Source organism: Amia ocellicauda, chromosome 13 (genome assembly GCF_036373705.1).
Source record: "Amia ocellicauda isolate fAmiCal2 chromosome 13, fAmiCal2.hap1, whole genome shotgun sequence".
NCBI lineage: Eukaryota > Metazoa > Chordata > Actinopteri > Amiiformes > Amiidae > Amia > Amia ocellicauda.
This window is the reverse complement of record NC_089862.1, coordinates 12,498,619-12,516,430: the sequence shown is the minus strand read 5'-3', so window position 1 is coordinate 12,516,430 and position 17,812 is coordinate 12,498,619. Positions and strand designations below refer to the sequence as shown.

Here is a 17,812-nt window from a genome sequence, read left to right as displayed (position 1 = left end):
TTTATTTAAATATTTATCTACAAAAATGTGTGTGTGTATTTGTCTTTTTTCCCTTACATCAGATTCAACCTCATATTTCTGAGAGAAACCCTTCGGACCATCCTTTAAAAGGGGTCTGTAAACACTCACCTCAAATCATTTGTTTGGACTGAACTGGAGGGGGGTTTATAAACTGATTAAGCATTTACTGGTGCTAAATGCAGGATTTTAATAAATGCAAGTGATTTTAATAGAGATATTCATAGAATGAAAACAGTGTATTGTGTTTGTTACATGGAGAACTCTAAGACACTTGAACAAAGGCCCTGATACAGATGGTGTCAAATGTGTATTAATTTAAGACCAGATTGTCTATGTTTTAGTAAAGGTCTAGTGATTCTAGATCAGTTACTTGTGGATTTTATATTGCACTAACTCCAATATTATTATAGTACTTGGGCAAATTACCCATAATGGTATTATAATTAAAATTCTTGCATGATTGGTTTTAAGGGCTTGTTATTACATTAAATTGAAAGTAAAACAGGCTTTCAGCTCATTAAAATCGACCTTTGCAAGGAATATTTTGTGAATTGTTCAAACGGAATGAGATATTATTTCCAGTTTGAAGCAGAAGAGCCAGTCACTTTTGCTAGCATGATCGGTTTGGTGTTCGGAGCTGCAGTCAATTATTTAGTGGCTGTTTAAAATTAATTTTCTGCACAGGGATGACATCTTAAAAATAGAGTGAGACAGACATTAACCTTTTTACTGTTACAGGGAAAAAAAAATATTAAGTATGGAAATGAAAAAATCTATTTTACTTTCACAGCTGGGGAAATATATCTGTGGTATTCCTGCTACTTGCTCTTTGAATAAGCCTGACAGTGCATTTAATCCCTCTAGTGAATCAACATAAAGTGGCAAGGCTCTGAAAAACCTTTTAGTGACGTAACATCATACAGGGGAGCAGGGGAGGGGAGGATGACTTCTGTGCAATGTTTTTGGCTCAGTTTCCCATTGCAGTGAGACAGATGCAGAGACTGAAGCAAGACTTGTATATAGGAATTTATGTATACCCTGATCTTGTTGCGTTTTGTTGAATGAAGACAAAGTATATTGCACTGATCAAGGCAATACAGACAGATCTAAGCCCAGTTATCGGCATAACACCCTCATTAATTTGTTAAAACTGAAAGTAGCAAGAGCCGAATGCAGTAATCATTTCTGGCTCGTGAAACAGTCGAGCACAGACTTCTTTGTGTACGGTTTTATGTTTTTTTTCACATTGTTTAAGAAGGTTTATCATTAATTATATCCTCAGGGTAAATGTGGCCGCAACTGCTTCCCAAACATTTTCCTCCCAGATAAAATTGCAGCTGGGCAGACCACTGATTAGGATGGATCTGTTTTTTTTTTTTTTCTTGTTTTTCTTTGTACATTTTCTTAGTCTGTTTGGGAAAAACTTTATCCAACTGTTATTATAACTCCGGAAAACTCTCCTGAACAAGACCGATGACTAAAGTTAGTGACCTACACTTTGAACCCTCAGCTGTGAACGTATTTTCATTTCTGTTTTGTATAGTTGTGTGTGTGAAGGGGGGTTGGAATATGTTTAAAGGCCCAGATTAATAGATGGTCTCCCAGCCTATTCAGTCCACCACCAGAGTCCAAGGAAGCAGAACAGAAAACCTCAGCTAGCAAGGAGGGGGAACTTTTTCCTTTATCAGTTTATAAGTCTAAAAGGTTACAGTAAATCTGGATGATGCATCTTTACATTTTCCTTCTCCACTTCAGGGTTTCTTCACAAAGTAGATATGTATATGACGTCTGTTGCTCTGCCACCACAAAACATATTTAATTGATTATAACCAGCATTGCTAAAACGTAACTGAAAGCCATGTGCTGTACTTGTATCTGCTTAGTTTCTCAAGCAACCCAAATGGCTGCTTTTATACACTGTTTTTCAAGAGCAATGGTTTATGATGCAGGCACACATCTGAGTACAGTTTCTTTACCAAACATGCATTGTGAAGTTTGTGTGTTATTAATTGTGTGTGTTAATACTTAAAGTACATCTATAGCTTATGGATACATTTGTGAAGTGGTTCAGAGGTTGTTTTGATATTGAATTCAGGGCATTGACTTTGATATCCCAAACATTGTACACATGTAGAATGTGTTGGTCTGTATTACTGGGTGTCTTCAATTCTTAAGTGAGGGTAGTCTTTAGTGTAGCCTAGATGCTGGGCTTCACCAGCTGACATTTCACAACACTGTGTCCAGAACAGCTGATTTACAACTATCAACTGAAAAAAGCATGTGGGAATGGTTAGAAAAAAGAAACCAAAAAAAAGTGTGGCGATTATTATAAGGTCTGGGTTTTTCCTGATGTCCTGTTATTACCTGACAGATTGTACTCCTGCAGGTGTTGTTTGTGGTTTCTTATTGCCTTGGTATTAGAAGTGAGAAAAAATGCTTGTGAAACGCTGGGCTTGAATCCCTTTAAACAGCGACACCTTTAATTGTGTCTGCAGGATTTCCATTTCTAACCGTAGTCGGGAGAGAAAAAGGGGACTTTATGGCTGTACCGCTCACATCTGGCTATTGTCATGCAGGCAAGCGAGGAGCGGGTGCACTTTATTGTGTCCCGGCAGACCCGGCACCAGACCCCAGACATCCTACAGGAGGCTCCTTGGAACATGAACGGCCCCCCACCCTACTCCCCCACAGCGGAGGAGGACGAGGACACCAGCAAGGTGAGCGTGAGGCCAGAGCAGCCTGCCCACCCTGACATGGTGAAGAGAGATACAAATTACAGGGAGGCCCTTTCGCTGCTCTTCTCCACCCCCTTTTCAATGAAAGTACTCATATACTACATGAGAATTCAAGTTTATGAGCATCAATATGACTTTCTTTTAATGTTTCAAATACTTCAGTGTAGCAAATGAAGACTGTAATGACGTTCCACAGGCATGAGGTATTGTAGCTGAAGGAACTACTTTTCAGTCTGGGCCTTTAGTCAACTCAGACTAAGTCTCAGCTTGTTCACACTGCCACACAGACACAGCCACGGCAGAAAGAAACCCTCCATGTTCTGAACAGAAAGCCTCTGGAACAAACATAAAGATACTGGTGCGCACAGCAGGAATTGTATCTTCTTTTTATATGTATATCTGAATGCTAAATATTCATTATCATCATCAAATAATTCAAACTGAAAAGATTATCCTATTGAAGAGACGAGCAGAATCGAACCCCAAGTTATCTTTTATATTTTAATGCCGAGAAACCCTCCTCCGCAGCTGTTGTTGAGGTTACATTTTATTGAGAAGAAAACATCTAAATTATTAAAGCGATTCTCAGTCTTGTTCCCCTGGGATTTTCTGAAATGTATTATTACAGCAATAGAACAGTCTTATCTGCCATTTGGAATCACAATTTAAGGCATCAATGTGTTTTTTCTAGTACGGCTTGGTTGTGTTTTCATGACACAATAAGACTAGATTCTCCTGTATGCACCAAGATAGTCTTTCTTTCTTTCTGTTTTCTAACATCATAGCCTTTTATCTATGCACACATGAATAGAACTATTACACTATATATGTAGATTATAAACATAACGATACCATAGAAGTAACTAGTGTCAGTATAGAATTTAAATTGATTTCCAAGTTTTATATATTTTTTTAAAACAACAAAAAAGAAAACAAGCTTTACATAACTTTTGCATAGAGAGTTTGTGAGTGGGTCCCTTTGCATCTCTATAAATGTTACATAACTGCAGGATAATGATACAGCTTGACAGCCAGTGTGCAGAACACAAGTGTGCCATTTAATTTAGTTAATTTTTATGTTGCTTAACAGACTAGGAGGAATGGACGTGTTGCGGGTTTGCATTGAAGGATAAAGAAAAGGAATCGGTTTTTTTTCATATGGAAAGACAACCAAGTTCCCTCCTGCCATTATCAAAGAATTGTTATCTTGTACTTTTCGGAGTATCGAAAAGTTCAATTGCAAACGCTTAATTTTAATAAAGAAAATAGAAAATAGAAAATACAAGTCACGAGGCAAATTGTATGTAAAAAACGACACCAACAAAGCGCTAAATGTGTCCGTTCATGCTTTCATTGAACCTTTCATAAATTCTTCAATAAAAAGAAAAGGTCTTGGGGCTTTGAATTGCCAAATAGAGTACCACCATCTTCATGACATTAGTCAGGCTCTTGAGTTGTGTAAGGGCTCCTTAAGAGACATAGTGCTGTGTGATTGTGCTCTGTCGCTCACTAAATATTTGAATTACAGTAAACAGAGTGGGAGCCTCATCTGACAGGTATAATGCATTGGGACTGGCTGAGGTTAAAGGTGGCAGGTTAGCGATAGGGTGGGATGGACTCTTGTTTACAGGAGAATGCATTCAGATACAGGCGAGGATAAACAATGTCCACTCAAAGCCTGGACTCCATCAGTCATTTGTCAGAGTCGCCGTTAGTGTTTATAATGATGCGTTCTTAATTCACTTTCATCAGCAGACTTTTTTTTTTTATTACTAACTAAACTGTGTCCTTGAAGTAAAGCTGGAGCTTTTCTTATCTTTTTCTGTTTCTCTTTTTTTCTTTTCTTATCAGTCGTTAACCAGGACCAGAGCTACACAATCTCTCGCCAGCGTTTCTGCTGTTCTTTCTTGATAAATTGCTTCAGATTTACTCCCAAGTGTAGAGAACATTGGGATCTCTTTGGACCTAGAGAATGTAATAGATCAATATAGAACATAAAACACTAGATTAATGTGAATAAACAGTGTTTATGCGTGCAAACACACAGTTACCCAATGTACCCAGTGCAACAAACCATATCGAAATAACGCTGTTCTCAGAGGATCTCACTTTTGGTCGTAATGACAGATTCAGTTCTAGAAGGCATACATCTGAACTGAAACTAGCTCTTGGCCTGTGTAGTAAGGGTTGCACTCATGTCTCAATGTCTTCAGGATCTGGAAACGTTTGAATGCCACTACATTGCTTTCAGTGGAGTGGCAGTCAAATGCTTACTGCCTGTCTTAACTCTGATCAAACTGAAATCTGAATCAGTATAATAATAAAAACAACAATCAACAATAAACACTGTGTAATATTGTCTCCTAAGTCAGTCTAGTTGTTAGCAGTTTCACAGTGTCAATACATTTGTGATAAACTATATAAATCTCTAGGTCCTCCACTAGGAATTCTTGCCAGCCACATCAAATCAGCCCAACTTTGTCCGCACAGTGCATTAAATATGATTTGCCAAGGGCAGCTAATTACAACTTTATAAACAACAAAGCATTCCCCCTGCATCCAGACACAGAGACGGCTTTGAGAAACTAGAAGCAGTTTTGGTTGTGCAGCAAAAGCGTTCCAATAAACATTGATTGATACTTTATTGGACGGAGGGGTGTAAGAAACATGCTGTATGTGGTAAGAACTGTAGACAGTATTCTAGACAAAATGCAAATCTGTAAGCCCATCATTTTAAGTCTCTTTTTAAACCAAAATGGTGCCAGGCTTCCTCTCATCTCAACTCAGTCTCACTTCCTTATACAACATATTTTCCCCAGAAAGGAATGGCATTTCTTTCTCTTCTTGATTTTAAGAGAATGGGTTAGTTCTCTAGTGATGCTGCTGTGGAAAAAGATCTGCGTTTGCTGAATCATTGGTCTGTATTGTAAAAGGCCCTTTACACATGCTTACCCTCTTGCAGAAATATATTTATATGATATTGCTTCTTCCAACAATCAAAATTAATCAGCCGTTATTCTGTATTAGTTCTTGGCAGTGGAGGAACATTTAAAAATCAATAAAATAATACCACATTTATTGTTGCAAGTGCAAAATGACACATGGCTGTCTGTGTCCTCTGCCCAGAATGTGTGCCACAGAGCGGCCTGCTACGAGAAGACCGTGTCCCTCACTAAGGAGTCCAACGAGTCTCTGGGCATGACCGTGGCGGGGGGCATGCTGAGCCGCGGCTGGGACCTGCCCGTGTACGTCACCAATGTTGACCCTGACGGGGTGGTGGGGAGAGAAGGCTCCATTAAGAAAGGTACCCCCGCCGAGACATCCGACTGCAGACAATGAACACACAGAGCTTAGCACGGGAGACACAGTCTAATCCAATCCTGGCAACCATTTGCTGACTGCTCTAATTTAGGGATCAGATGTCTGGCTTACACACATACTGTGCTCGTCCAGGACATCTCCGACAATGTGTGTGACCCACTTTATCACTTTATAATACACGGAGATTGGATCTGGTCTCATCAGCCAAGACTATTTGGATTGATGTTCGACACGTAGATGCATCATACATAACTTCATTTGTCAAAAAACAGTCTTCAGCTGTCAACAGTGTTTTTCTTCTGGAACACCATCGGAAATAATTACACATTCTCTAACAGATGAATATTAAGTACTAGAATACTCAGTTTCGATGTGTTATGTAATGACCTCATTAAAATAGATTCTCAAAAGCCACAACAATTACTTGCTCATTAAGACGGTTTGTTATGCGTTTGTGTTAAGTGTTTTTTTTCCTTGGTTGATTTTAATTGCTTTATGTTTGTTTGGATACTTTCTTTGCTTCATATCTCATGGTAGTGCCATGGGTCTGTCTTTATTGTATTTTTCAAACCGAGATGCCTTTTCTCTCTATTTGGGTCGCCTGTGATCCTGCTAATCATCTGAAATCAAATAGTCATTTCAGAAACCAGTTAAGCTGTTAAAAGCCTAATGTTCCCAAATGGAAATGAATGCAATTCCCAGTTGCATCTGCTTCTTATTTAGATAATTCACTACAGCATTGATTTTTTTTTAATTGAAACTGGTTGATTAAGTTATAACTGTAGTTTTGGTGTTGCAGCTGGGTATTGTGCTCATTAAAATGGTGAATGATTACACACAACTGGAATCCCTGCCACGCCAGTCAACAAAGTGTTTCAAGTGTTTTTCAACTCATGTTTTGTCTTCCAAACAAACCTGTTCATTAGGCTAGCCTGCGTGTGTATATACTAAGCTTCTGAAAACAAATATTGCACTTTTAATGTAACAGTAAAGGCCTAATGCTGGCTGTGGCTCCACGTGAGCTCCGTGTCTGCCGTGTGAAGAGCGAGGCAGCTGAGCTCCGGTCTCTTTCAGGGGACATCCTACTGAATGTCAACGGAATCGACCTGACGGGCGTCACGCGCGGAGAGGCCGTGGCCAACCTGAAGAACACCTCCTCCCTCGTGGTCCTGAAAGTGCTGGAGATGAGACATGTGGAGGAGTGCGAAACTGATGGCCTGCCCTTCTCAGACGCCAACAGGAACCTGCTGACCAGCGAAGACTATTCCCCCCCCTGGACCTCGTGGCTCCAGCTGCCCAGGTGAGCTCAGAACCGGCGCTGCCAGGGCAGAGGAGGCCAATCGGCAGCCTTCGTAAGCCTGCCTGTGTGCCGTCCTAATCTGGGGCCCAACTGAGTGGATGACAGCAATTGTGAAAAACGAGTGTTGCCACCTTGTGCGGCACACGCAACATTGTCTTTCCCTCTTCGCCTGGAAGCTTTCACTCTCATGTTCGTCTTTTACCAACAGGCCATTAATAAAAGGCGATTGGTCTAGAGCGGCTAATAGAGACCGGTCAGCCTGTCTTGGCTGTTTGACAGCTCCTGCAGATTGTGCAGTACGAGATTTGCAACCCTTTATAGAGGCAAGCTTCTGAGATACTTTAGGACCTTTAAATAAATACATAAATAGTTAATAGTTTTGTTTTAAAGAAAGTAAAGGATACTTATATTTTCTAAAATTATAAGTAAAATCAAGACAATTATTTTCATTTCCTTTTTATAAACTATTGTATCTAGTTTAAAAATAGATATTAAATTGTCTTCATGAAGTGCTCCGTTCACTAATTACTGAACACATAAAGCCCACACCACCGTGAGGAAGAGCTCCAGTGTTTATGCACACCTATTAGGAAGACAGCTGCCAACTCCTCCAGGTGAACAGACTCTTACCCTCATTAACACGACACTGGGGATACAATGTGTATTCAGCCCTGGTTCTCTCTCAAAACACACTTTTACACAAGGGGAGAAGAGCAGGCATCACAGCTAATAAATATGCCACGCTTTACAGAGCCCACATATTGAATGCAATAAAGACAAGGATTCACATTTGTAAGATATTTGATGGCATCCATATTGGGAATTCTCCTCTGATCACCTTTTAGCAATGTTTAACGGGGCAACAAAACAGTGCCATCTCCCAGTCTCCTTTTTTGTTCCTATGGATGGAAAATAAATTCATACATACATTAGCTGAGCTCAAAAGCTCTTCACCGTAAAGCGCAGAGGGAACGAGACTTCCCCAGCGCTAAATGGAAGACAGTTCTTCTCATGACAATTTCCATTTGTTCTTGTTTATTTTCAAAATGTTATTTTTAATTGGACTGATGTCGAGCACAGATACTCACTTCAGGACTCGAGGGTAAATACGTGGTTTCCTGTGCATCCTACAGACTGAGAGGGGAAACTAAGTTTACACAAGGAAGAGGGATGTGTGAGGATGATATTATGATCGGATGATAAGTGTACTCTCCTGAATTTCCCCACTATAAAGCCAAGACGTGAAGGGTTTTTCTTGAGGTATCTGAAAAGACTGCGAGCAACACACTGCGGAGCTGCATTGCACTTTAAGAGGCTTAGCAGCATTAAGCATGGCAACATTAAATGGATTTAAACAACCCCGATCTCTGAGCTAGTGCCAGCTGCAGGCAGACGTATAGAGAAACCAGCCCCGACTGAAACTGTCCTCCTCTGCTGCGACACAACTGTCCGAGTGAAGCTACGGGAAATAGTTCACTCAATAGCCATAACTCTCAGACGTGCATGACTATTACTACAGCGACAAATACAATAAAAGGGAATAACGCTGAAGAAAACAAGCAAGAACCACATTTCCTTCCAGAAACATATGCACATAAAAACAGAAAGTTGATGAAATCCAGTCTTTGGCCTCTAGACAAGTAGCACTGTCGTAATTTCATAATTTAAATTAGGCTTCGTACGTACGGGAGGAGCGGAAAAGCACCCTTGATAAAAATAACTGTTTCACGAGCAATTTAGTTAATCCCATTTGGGCTTGTAGTACCGTTACACGATTGAAAACAATACTAACAGGATTAAAAACGCAATAGGCCTAGACCTGGATTTTTTATTTATTTAAGTGTTATAGGAACAAAACCCGTTGCTAAAATTAACAGGTCTTTGCAATGTAAGTAGTCGGGCTGCAACACATTGTCTGGACTGAACACTTATTGTAATTGAGGCGCTGTTCGACCAGCGTGGTTTCACCCCAGTCCGAGAGTCGGCTCTGCATTGTCTGCTGGAGCGGATCCACGTTGTTAAGAAATTAAATCTGTAAACCTCCGCCAGCCAAAAGCCAATTTAGCAAAGACCTAATTACTGACCTGCCCTACGGTTTTTAAACAGATTTATGACACTGGAATAATAAAACCTTAAAACTGCAACTTTTAATATAGTCCCCATCGCTGGTCTGTTAAAGGCATCAGTCACGGTCCCATGGACACTATTAAATATAAGCTTTGTTTTAGCACAGTCATTCAAGACGATGTAAATACTCCGTGATTGTAGGTCATATTAAGCAGAAAACAGTCTAATATTTCTTTAAATAAACCTCATTACCACAAACATGATTTAAGTGTGATATTGAGGTTAAATAACTGGAATAAAGTGGAAAAGGAACCATTTTTGAAGGAACTATACACTTACTAATCTTTTCTGGACATTCAAGTTCACTGCACGGGCCTGGAAACGGGAGCAGGGCAGATTGGAGAGTACATCTGAGTGAAGCTTTACCCAGAAAAGGTGCTTTGTGAAAAGGGATTGTGTTCAGGAATTCACTGAGATGTATCGTAGAGCCCAACCTGAGAATTGAGGCTCAGTGTAGGCCTGTCAGATGGGGGCTGGTGTTCAGTTTGAAAGTGGGCTGTTCCTTCCCAGACAGAGAGATCAATGTGCCAGGGAAGCAGAGGGGACTCCTCACCTGGCACGCCTGGCTCTCCGCCTTAATTAGAACAAGATGATCTTCCTGCTTATTCAGCCTGAGAAAGCAGTCAGTAATGATGGGCTCAGACTTCAAAGCAGCTGACCGTTCACCTTGTGAGTGGTTAAGTCAGGCCACCGCTTGACCCCATTCCCCGTCCATCTTTAAACAAAAGGATCGTGCATAGAACCAACCAACCCACCCAGTCTTTTCTGGACTGAACACCGGCACACGAATACCAGGCTTTTGAAACCCATCCCGTGCTTTGAGATTTGAGCGTGGCTCATCTGTGAAACCTCAGCGTCTCAAATGAAATGTTGTTGAAGTTTGGGTTCTGACTGTTTGATCAGCTTGGTTTCGAGTTCCCGGCGTCACGCGATGCGATCCGATCAGTCTGCCACTGAGAGTAACGAGCAGAAAAACAGCTGCGTTTTCCTTTTATATCCTCCAGCTTGTTGCAATTTTGCGTTTCTGAAGTCATTCTATTGCGATGCTCTGGAGAGGAGAATGGCGTGACAGTGGTTTGTCAGCCCGGGGAGACAGAGAGACGGGTTTAAAATTAACCTCTTTCAAAATGACTTCTCTTTCAGGCACCTCTACTGCTGTAAAGACATCGTTCTGCGAAGGAGCACCTCTGGCAGCCTGGGCTTCAGCATAGTGGGCGGCTACGAGGAGATGAACTGCAACCAGGCGTTTTTCATCAGATCTATTGTCGAAGGGACACCGGCCTACAACGATGGCAGGATTAGGTACGACCTCTTCAGATTATTGAATTGCATTCATTTTTCGGGGAGTGAAAATCACGTAGTCAGGTGTTCCTAGTCTAACCCCAGACTTGTCTTTTCCAGGTGTGGTGACATGCTTCTGGAAGTGAACTGCAAGGGCACATCAGGGATGACTCACAGTGCGCTGGTGCGGATGCTGAAGGAACTGCGGGGACGGATCACTCTGACCATCGTGTCTTGGCCCGGCAGTCTGCTATAGGAGCCGCTCGCTGTGAGCTGTAAAGAAACAATAAACAATGTACACGTTCTTTGCCTGGCGTTCACAGAAGGGTCTAGAATCCCATCAGAAGCTTTACCACATCCCGGTGATGAGATCCGACGTGGTAGGGAGCGTCCAGACTCCTCCCTGGGGGGGGGGCGCGGGGCGGACTGGAGGAGAGACTGGGAGAAGACACATGTTGCCAACGACATAGTTATACATGTTAGAATAAGCATTTAATTGGACTCACATTTATATATTGTAAATGTTGCTGTCTATGAATACAGATTCAAGCACTTGTATCTTCGTTTTTTCCTTTCCGTTTGTTTTAATGGCCTTGAAACGATGGCTGTCTTCTGTCTGTACTGCAGTGGTCCTCACCTCCCGCATTTGCCGATCAACAGATGGATACTCGGCAGCGCTAACCCTTGTTGATGTGTTTTCCGATGCCGTCGCGAAATTCTTCAGACAACCTCGATAGATGTGTTCTCAATCTGTGCAGATGTGATGTTTTCATGGAGGCCTTACTGATTTTCATACTTTTGAAAAAAAAAAAAAAAAAAACATAGGGGGGGATGGGGACAAAAAACAAAACAAAAAAAAAAAACCTCTGTGTTTCTCTGTGGTTCGACTCTTGAGGACTTATTTAACATGGTCTGTTTACTTCTGATCGTTTTCAATGCTTGGGCCTGTGTAATAACTCTGATGGTACCTTTGGTAAAATTAATAAAGTTCTTAAAAAGGACCACAGTCTGCATTGTGTGTCATCTAAGCAACATTGCTCTTGTTCAATAAGGTAAATTAGCACTAAAAATCTAACTTTTTTCAGAAGCACTGAACATTGCAGTAAAACATTTAAACGTAGCAACCGACCATAGCGGTCCCTTACAGCGAACACTGGCTGCCTAATGCTTATTCAAACAGGGCAGAATTACCATTTCTCATTTATTAATAAAACACCGTCCTTTCTAGTGCCAGAGAGCGGCTTATCTCAGGATTGTAAGATCATGATTATTAATGGCGCTGCTAATATCGGAGTCGGGGGAGCTTCTTCCTCTGAAGGGTTGATGGCTTTATTTCAATGCGAGTGCAAAACTTTTTTTTAAAGAGAATTTGATTTCTCCATTTTGACTATTTTATACACTTCTATTAACAACTCTGAAAGCTTATTTCAGTATAAACGAGTCAAATCCTGAATACATAATGGTACTGAACTGAACGAGATCCCTTCAGCATTACATACAACACTGTATAGATCACAGACCACCGAATAAAGAATCAAACTTTGTTTTATCAAAAGCTCACTTTTTTTTTTTATTTCAACAAATTAACATATGTTCTCAGTGCTTAACACACCAAAATAACAAGGTTGAGATTCTGACCAGTGTTCAAAAAAACCTAAGAAAACGAAATAAACTTCTGTTACTTTTACCGATTACATTACAACTCAGGAGTACTCATGAGAATACAAAAGACCCAACAATCAAGAAAAGAAAAATAAAAAGTTCTTCACTCCATGACTCCGGCTTCTGAGTTCTCCTGCTCGGCCGTGTGGTCGTCGCTGGCCTCCTTGCCCTCTTTGCTCCGCTTTGACTTCTTGTGTTTGTGTCGTCTGTGTCCGTCTCCCTCCTCGCTGTCGTGTCTTCGCCTGCTGCTGCTACAGAGAGAGAGAGAGAGAGAGAGAGAGAGAAAAATACCCCCGAGTAATGACACTTTATGGAGTCTTCACATTGGGACGCAATTCAGGCAATTTTACAGCCCCAAAAAAGCCCTTCTCTGGTGCTATTTCTGTAATTTTGGACTACACATGTCACTTTCATTTCCTCCCCAGAGTAACATTGAATTCACTGTGCATTGTGTTCCAGTTCTTTTACTCTGATCACAATAACGTCCTGGCCAAGCGGATATCTTGAGATGTAATCCCCGTCGTATAACTGCCTCTTCACTGCTCTGTAATGCTCTGGTTTTCCAAAAAACACAGTCGGAAGCTGCAGAGCTGGGACGAGTTACTGGAAAGCCTCTCTTGGCACCCATCGAAAAGCTTACAATCCCACCATGTTTATAATGCTCGTGCAAAAGAAAATACTTATTTTATACTGTTTTTGCTTTGAACTGCGGTATCCATTTCTCTGACGTCTGTTCGTACTGTGCTGGATTTCTCTGCCTAGTGCGTCAGTCGTTAACACTTCATGGTCTATAAACGAACATCTTAAAAACAAACACAAATGTTTCCTATTCACACTCGCCTTTGGCCAGGGATTCAGTTTGTCAGACACAAAATAAAATACTATTTATAGTCCATAGTCACTGAATCGGGTTCTCAAATCACTGCTTTGATCTTGTTCTTAATCACAGAACAAAAGGGATCAGGATTTTAATTGTTTCTGATTATTTTGATGGAAACTTCCAGAGCTCATGCATATTCAGTGTGTGGGTTTGGCTTTACCCGAGGCTAGAATTCTTCACATCCTTATATGGACATATGGGCGGGGCTTAGTTAAGGGACTCTTAACACTGAATCTACAACCTGGACATTTCTGTTCAACATCATCCAGGCCCCAATTCACACACTGCCACCTGTTGCCTGCTCCCGCCCTGTGCGGCATTGATGACGATATATACCTGCGAGAGGACTTGTGCCGACTCTCCTCTTTGTCCCGGTGCCTCCTCTCCCGGTGGCGGTCCTCCTTCTCTCGGCTGCTCCTCTCGCGGTGCCGGTCGTAGCCTCGCTCGGCATACTCTCTGTACCTGAACCGCTCCTCGTCGCTGCAAAAACGGACAACCGTACTCAGTCTCTGCGCTTCAGAGAGGTTTGCGAGGCGCGTGCAGTGGAAGTAGGTCAACAACAAAACCTGGATCGCACACCAAGATAGGACTGCAGCCTTGCATCAGAGCAGCCTCTTATACTTCTGGTTAAGGGATGGAGGCCGACATCTCAGATCATTCTGTTCACAAGCATACGGTAATAATTAACGCGCGCCTTTCATGTAGCAAATTTGGAAGTGCTGAAGAGGGCCTCATTCGATCAGGCTGTCTGATAGCTAGCTATTAATACAACACAAACAGAAAGGACTGGCTGGGTAAGAACAAGAGGAGCACAAGATTAGGTAGGAAACCAATGGAGAGATCAGCAGATCCCCAGCGATCATTCATTTTATGTTGAGAGAGAGACGCAGACAAGAAAGAGAGAGAGAAAGATGGATGGCATTTTAAAACAGAAATTAAACTGATCACAATATCTGGATCCATAATATGCTTTTTAAAGTAAGCTCTTGGTGGTAGAGGAGACCTTAATAGGACATTCATCAGCCCGGTTCAATAAACTTGTCTTTGGGCAGAGCAGGCAAGGACCTTGAGGACCACAGCCGTTATTGAAGCCACAGAACAAAACCTGCTTCTAATTTAAATAACTTCAGGGAGGGCCTCAAGCGCATAAAGCTTCTATTATCATTTGCATAACCTTTCTGTAAAGGACGGTAATAGTACTGCTGGATTGAACAAGCCGCCGTGTTACAACAGGTTAAATGAAAACCTGAACAACAAGTTTTATTTATTTCGTTTTTAAATTAGAATACTTACCCCCCTAGCTCCCTATCAGAAGGCACATTAGAGTATGGGCTTTCAAATCCTCTAGAAGAAAATTAGTTTTTAATCAGTTTAGATTCAAAACCACTTCTTTGTTTCCTATTTTTCACACACCTGTGAGCAATGCTACCATCCACCACTCTTGCCTCCATCAGTGTTATGCTAATCACAATTGTGAAACCACAATCTCCCCAATAACTGACTGAAGCACTAGATGAGAATTAGTCCTGATACGCTCCTCCTATTACTATTCTGCAAACGTCTGTTCTCAATAAACAGGAAACAACTTTATTATTATGTGATATTTGACAAGCTTTGAACGGACACATTTAATCCCCCCTGCCTAATTCTTATCAGCCTCCTTTGCTGCTCTCGATCAGGGGGCTCAAATGCATTCTCACAATCTGCAATTAAAATCTCAAGCTTCGAACTTCCTATACCCTCAATAAACTGTATTTCAAGACTGGGTCCTAATCATCGTATCTATCCATATATCGAGAACAGAGAGATTCCAACCTCTACACATTCTGACGAGCCATTGTATTTGTGCAGATCACCCACTGCAACGGAAATGGACCCGTCTCATCTGCTGCCAGTTGGACACTGCCTTATCAAAAAATAATGAAAACACTTGTTTGGAAGCATGTATTTTGCAAAAAAACTGTCACTCTGCTGATATCAGCTGTGAATCAATAAGGCAAGTGTACACCAAATGACTGCACAGCATGATGCGTTAAAGCTGCTGGAAGGCCACAAGAGACTATGGGAAACATTCTGGAGTTATCAATGACACACTCAGTGTTACCGCAGATCTCCCTCCACAAGAAATTACGAAATCTGTTCGTTTTTCTTAACAACTTCATTCTGCATTTAAAGTTTAGCAAAATAACAGTACAATGAATTGGATTGTTCAAATGAGCCAAAGTCCATAAAAAAAAAAAAAAAACTGAGTAGGTAAAGTAGGCATTCGGCACACAACATGCAGCCTTATATAATACCCTTTGATTGAACCCTTGTTTTGGTCTAACAAACACATTTTCTAAGTGTTGCCAATCTCCTGGCCTGGTTTGACTGATTTAAGTGCGACTACACAATCATATCTCAACTGGATTCGTCTATTTATTGCCACATTCCCACCTGCAAGTTTTGCCTGAAAATAGATCCTAATCTCAGTAGCACAATTTGGCTGAATAAAGGTCAAATATACCAATACAAATTATAATTGTGGATCTAATTTATAGTTCCACTGCTTAAATTGGACTGACTAGTCAATCACAAACTAAAAACAGTAGTTGGTTTTGCATTAGGGATCAGTTAGAAGGAAGGACATATTTGAAAATATGGCTCAGAAAACTGGCCAAAATTGTGGACGACAATGAAGCTTGCAAAGATGTATGCCTGGAATATGAATTTAATGGATCTGAGAACAAACCAAAATGTGTGACATCACTGAAAGAGTGAAAATGATAAAATGGTAATGGGCCAAGCTATCGAATGGATTCCAAGAGATGGAAAAATGATTTGAAGATGAAGAGGACATGGCAAAGAGAAGCTGTAGGTGGAAGCAAGTAGAAACATCTTGTGGAGGTCTTCATCCAGAAGTGGATCGATACGGGCTTATGGTGATGAGCTATATGTAACAAAAATAAACACCTTCCTATATATATACAGTGAGGGAAAAAAGTATTTGATCCCCTGCTGATTTTGTACGTTTGCCCACTGACAAAGAAATGATCAATCTATAATTTTAATGGTAGGTGTATTTTAACAGTGAGAGACAGAATAACAACAAAAAAATCCAGAAAAACGCATTTCAAAAAAGTTATAAATTGATTTACATGTTAATGAGGGAAATAAGTATTTGACCCCTTCGACTTAGTACTTGGCGGCAAAACCTTTGTTGGCAATCACAGAGGTCAGACATTTCTCATAGTTGGCCACCAGGTTTGCACACATCTCAGGAGGGATTTTGTCCCACTCCTCTTTGCAGATCCTCTCCAAGTCATTAAGGTTTCGAGGCTGACGTTTGGCAACTCGAACCTTCAGCTCCCTCCACAGATTTTCTATGGGATTAAGGTCTGGAGACTGGCTAGGCCACTCCAGGACCTTAATGTGCTTCTTCTTGAGCCACTCCTTTGTTGCCTTGGCTGTGTGTTTTGGGTCATTGTCATGCTGGAAACCCATCCACGACCCATTTTCAATGCCCTGGCTGAGGGAAGGAGGTTCTCACCCAAGATTTGACAGTACATGGCCCCGTCCATCGTCCCTTTGATGCGGTGCAGTTGTCCTGTCCCCTTGTGCAGAAAAACACCCCCAAAGCATAATGTTTCCACCTCCATGTTTGACGGTGGGGATGCTGTTCTTGGGGTCATTCCTCCTCCTCCAAACACAGCGAGTTGAGTTGATGCCAAAGAGCTCGGTTTTGGTCTCATCTGACCACAACACTTTCACCCAGTTCTCCTCTGAAGTTTGCCAATGAACATCTGAATGATTCAGACGGGCCTGTACATGTGCTTTCTTGAGCAGGGGGACCTTGTGGGCGCTGCAGGATTTCAGTCCTTCACAGCGTAGTGTGTTACCAATTGTTTTCTTGGTGACTATGGTCCCAGCTGCCTTGAGATCATTAACAAGATCCTCCGTGTAGTTCTGGGCTGATTCCTCACCGTTCTCATGATCATTGAAACTCCACGAGGTGAGATCTTGCATGGAGCCCCAGACCGAGGGAGACTGACAGTTATTTTGTGTTTCTTCCATTTGCGAATAATCGCACCAACTGTTGTCACCTTCTCTCCAAGCTGCTTGGCAATGGTCTTGTAGCCCATTCCAGCCTTGTGTAGGTCTACAATCTTGTCCCTGACATCCTTGGACAGCTCTTTGGTCTTGGCCATGGTGGAGAGTTTGGAATCTGATTGATTGATTGCTTCTGTGGACAGGTGTCTTTTATACAGGTAACGAGCTGAGATTAGGAGCAGTCCCTTTAAGAGAGTGCTCCTAATCTCAGCTCGTTACCTGTATAAAAGACACCTGGGAGCCAGAAATCTTGCTGATTGATAGGGGATCAAATACTTATTTCCCTCATTAACATGCAAATCAAGTTATAACTTTTTTGAAATGCGTTTTTCTGGATTTGTTTGTTGTTATTCTGTCTCTCACTGTTAAAATACACCTACCATTAAAATTATAGAC

General features: G+C 41.4%; 2 protein-coding genes across 6 annotated transcripts in view; one reads left to right on the top strand and one right to left on the bottom strand.

Moving 5' to 3' along the window:
- Positions 1-11,786, top strand: part of lnx1 (ligand of numb-protein X 1) — a 64,053-nt gene extending 52,267 nt beyond the window's left edge. For all 4 annotated transcript variants that reach the window (XM_066719888.1, XM_066719890.1, XM_066719891.1 and 1 more), the window contains 5 exons: positions 2,598-2,738; positions 5,883-6,060; positions 7,152-7,377; positions 10,648-10,806; positions 10,906-11,786. In XM_066719888.1, coding sequence (XP_066575985.1) covers positions 2,598-2,738; positions 5,883-6,060; positions 7,152-7,377; positions 10,648-10,806; positions 10,906-11,041 — 840 coding nt within the window. In that variant the 3' untranslated portion in view covers positions 11,042-11,786. The remainder of the gene's footprint in view (positions 1-2,597; positions 2,739-5,882; positions 6,061-7,151; positions 7,378-10,647; positions 10,807-10,905) is intronic.
- A 555-nt stretch (positions 11,787-12,341) lies between these two features.
- fip1l1a (FIP1 like 1a (S. cerevisiae)) overlaps positions 12,342-17,812 on the bottom strand; it is a 31,228-nt gene continuing 25,757 nt past the window's right edge. For both annotated transcript variants that reach the window (XM_066719894.1, XM_066719893.1), the window contains exons 16-17: positions 13,664-13,807; positions 12,342-12,698 (exon numbers count right to left, since the gene is read on the bottom strand). In XM_066719894.1, coding sequence (XP_066575991.1) covers positions 12,551-12,698; positions 13,664-13,807 — 292 coding nt within the window. In that variant the 3' untranslated portion in view covers positions 12,342-12,550. The remainder of the gene's footprint in view (positions 12,699-13,663; positions 13,808-17,812) is intronic.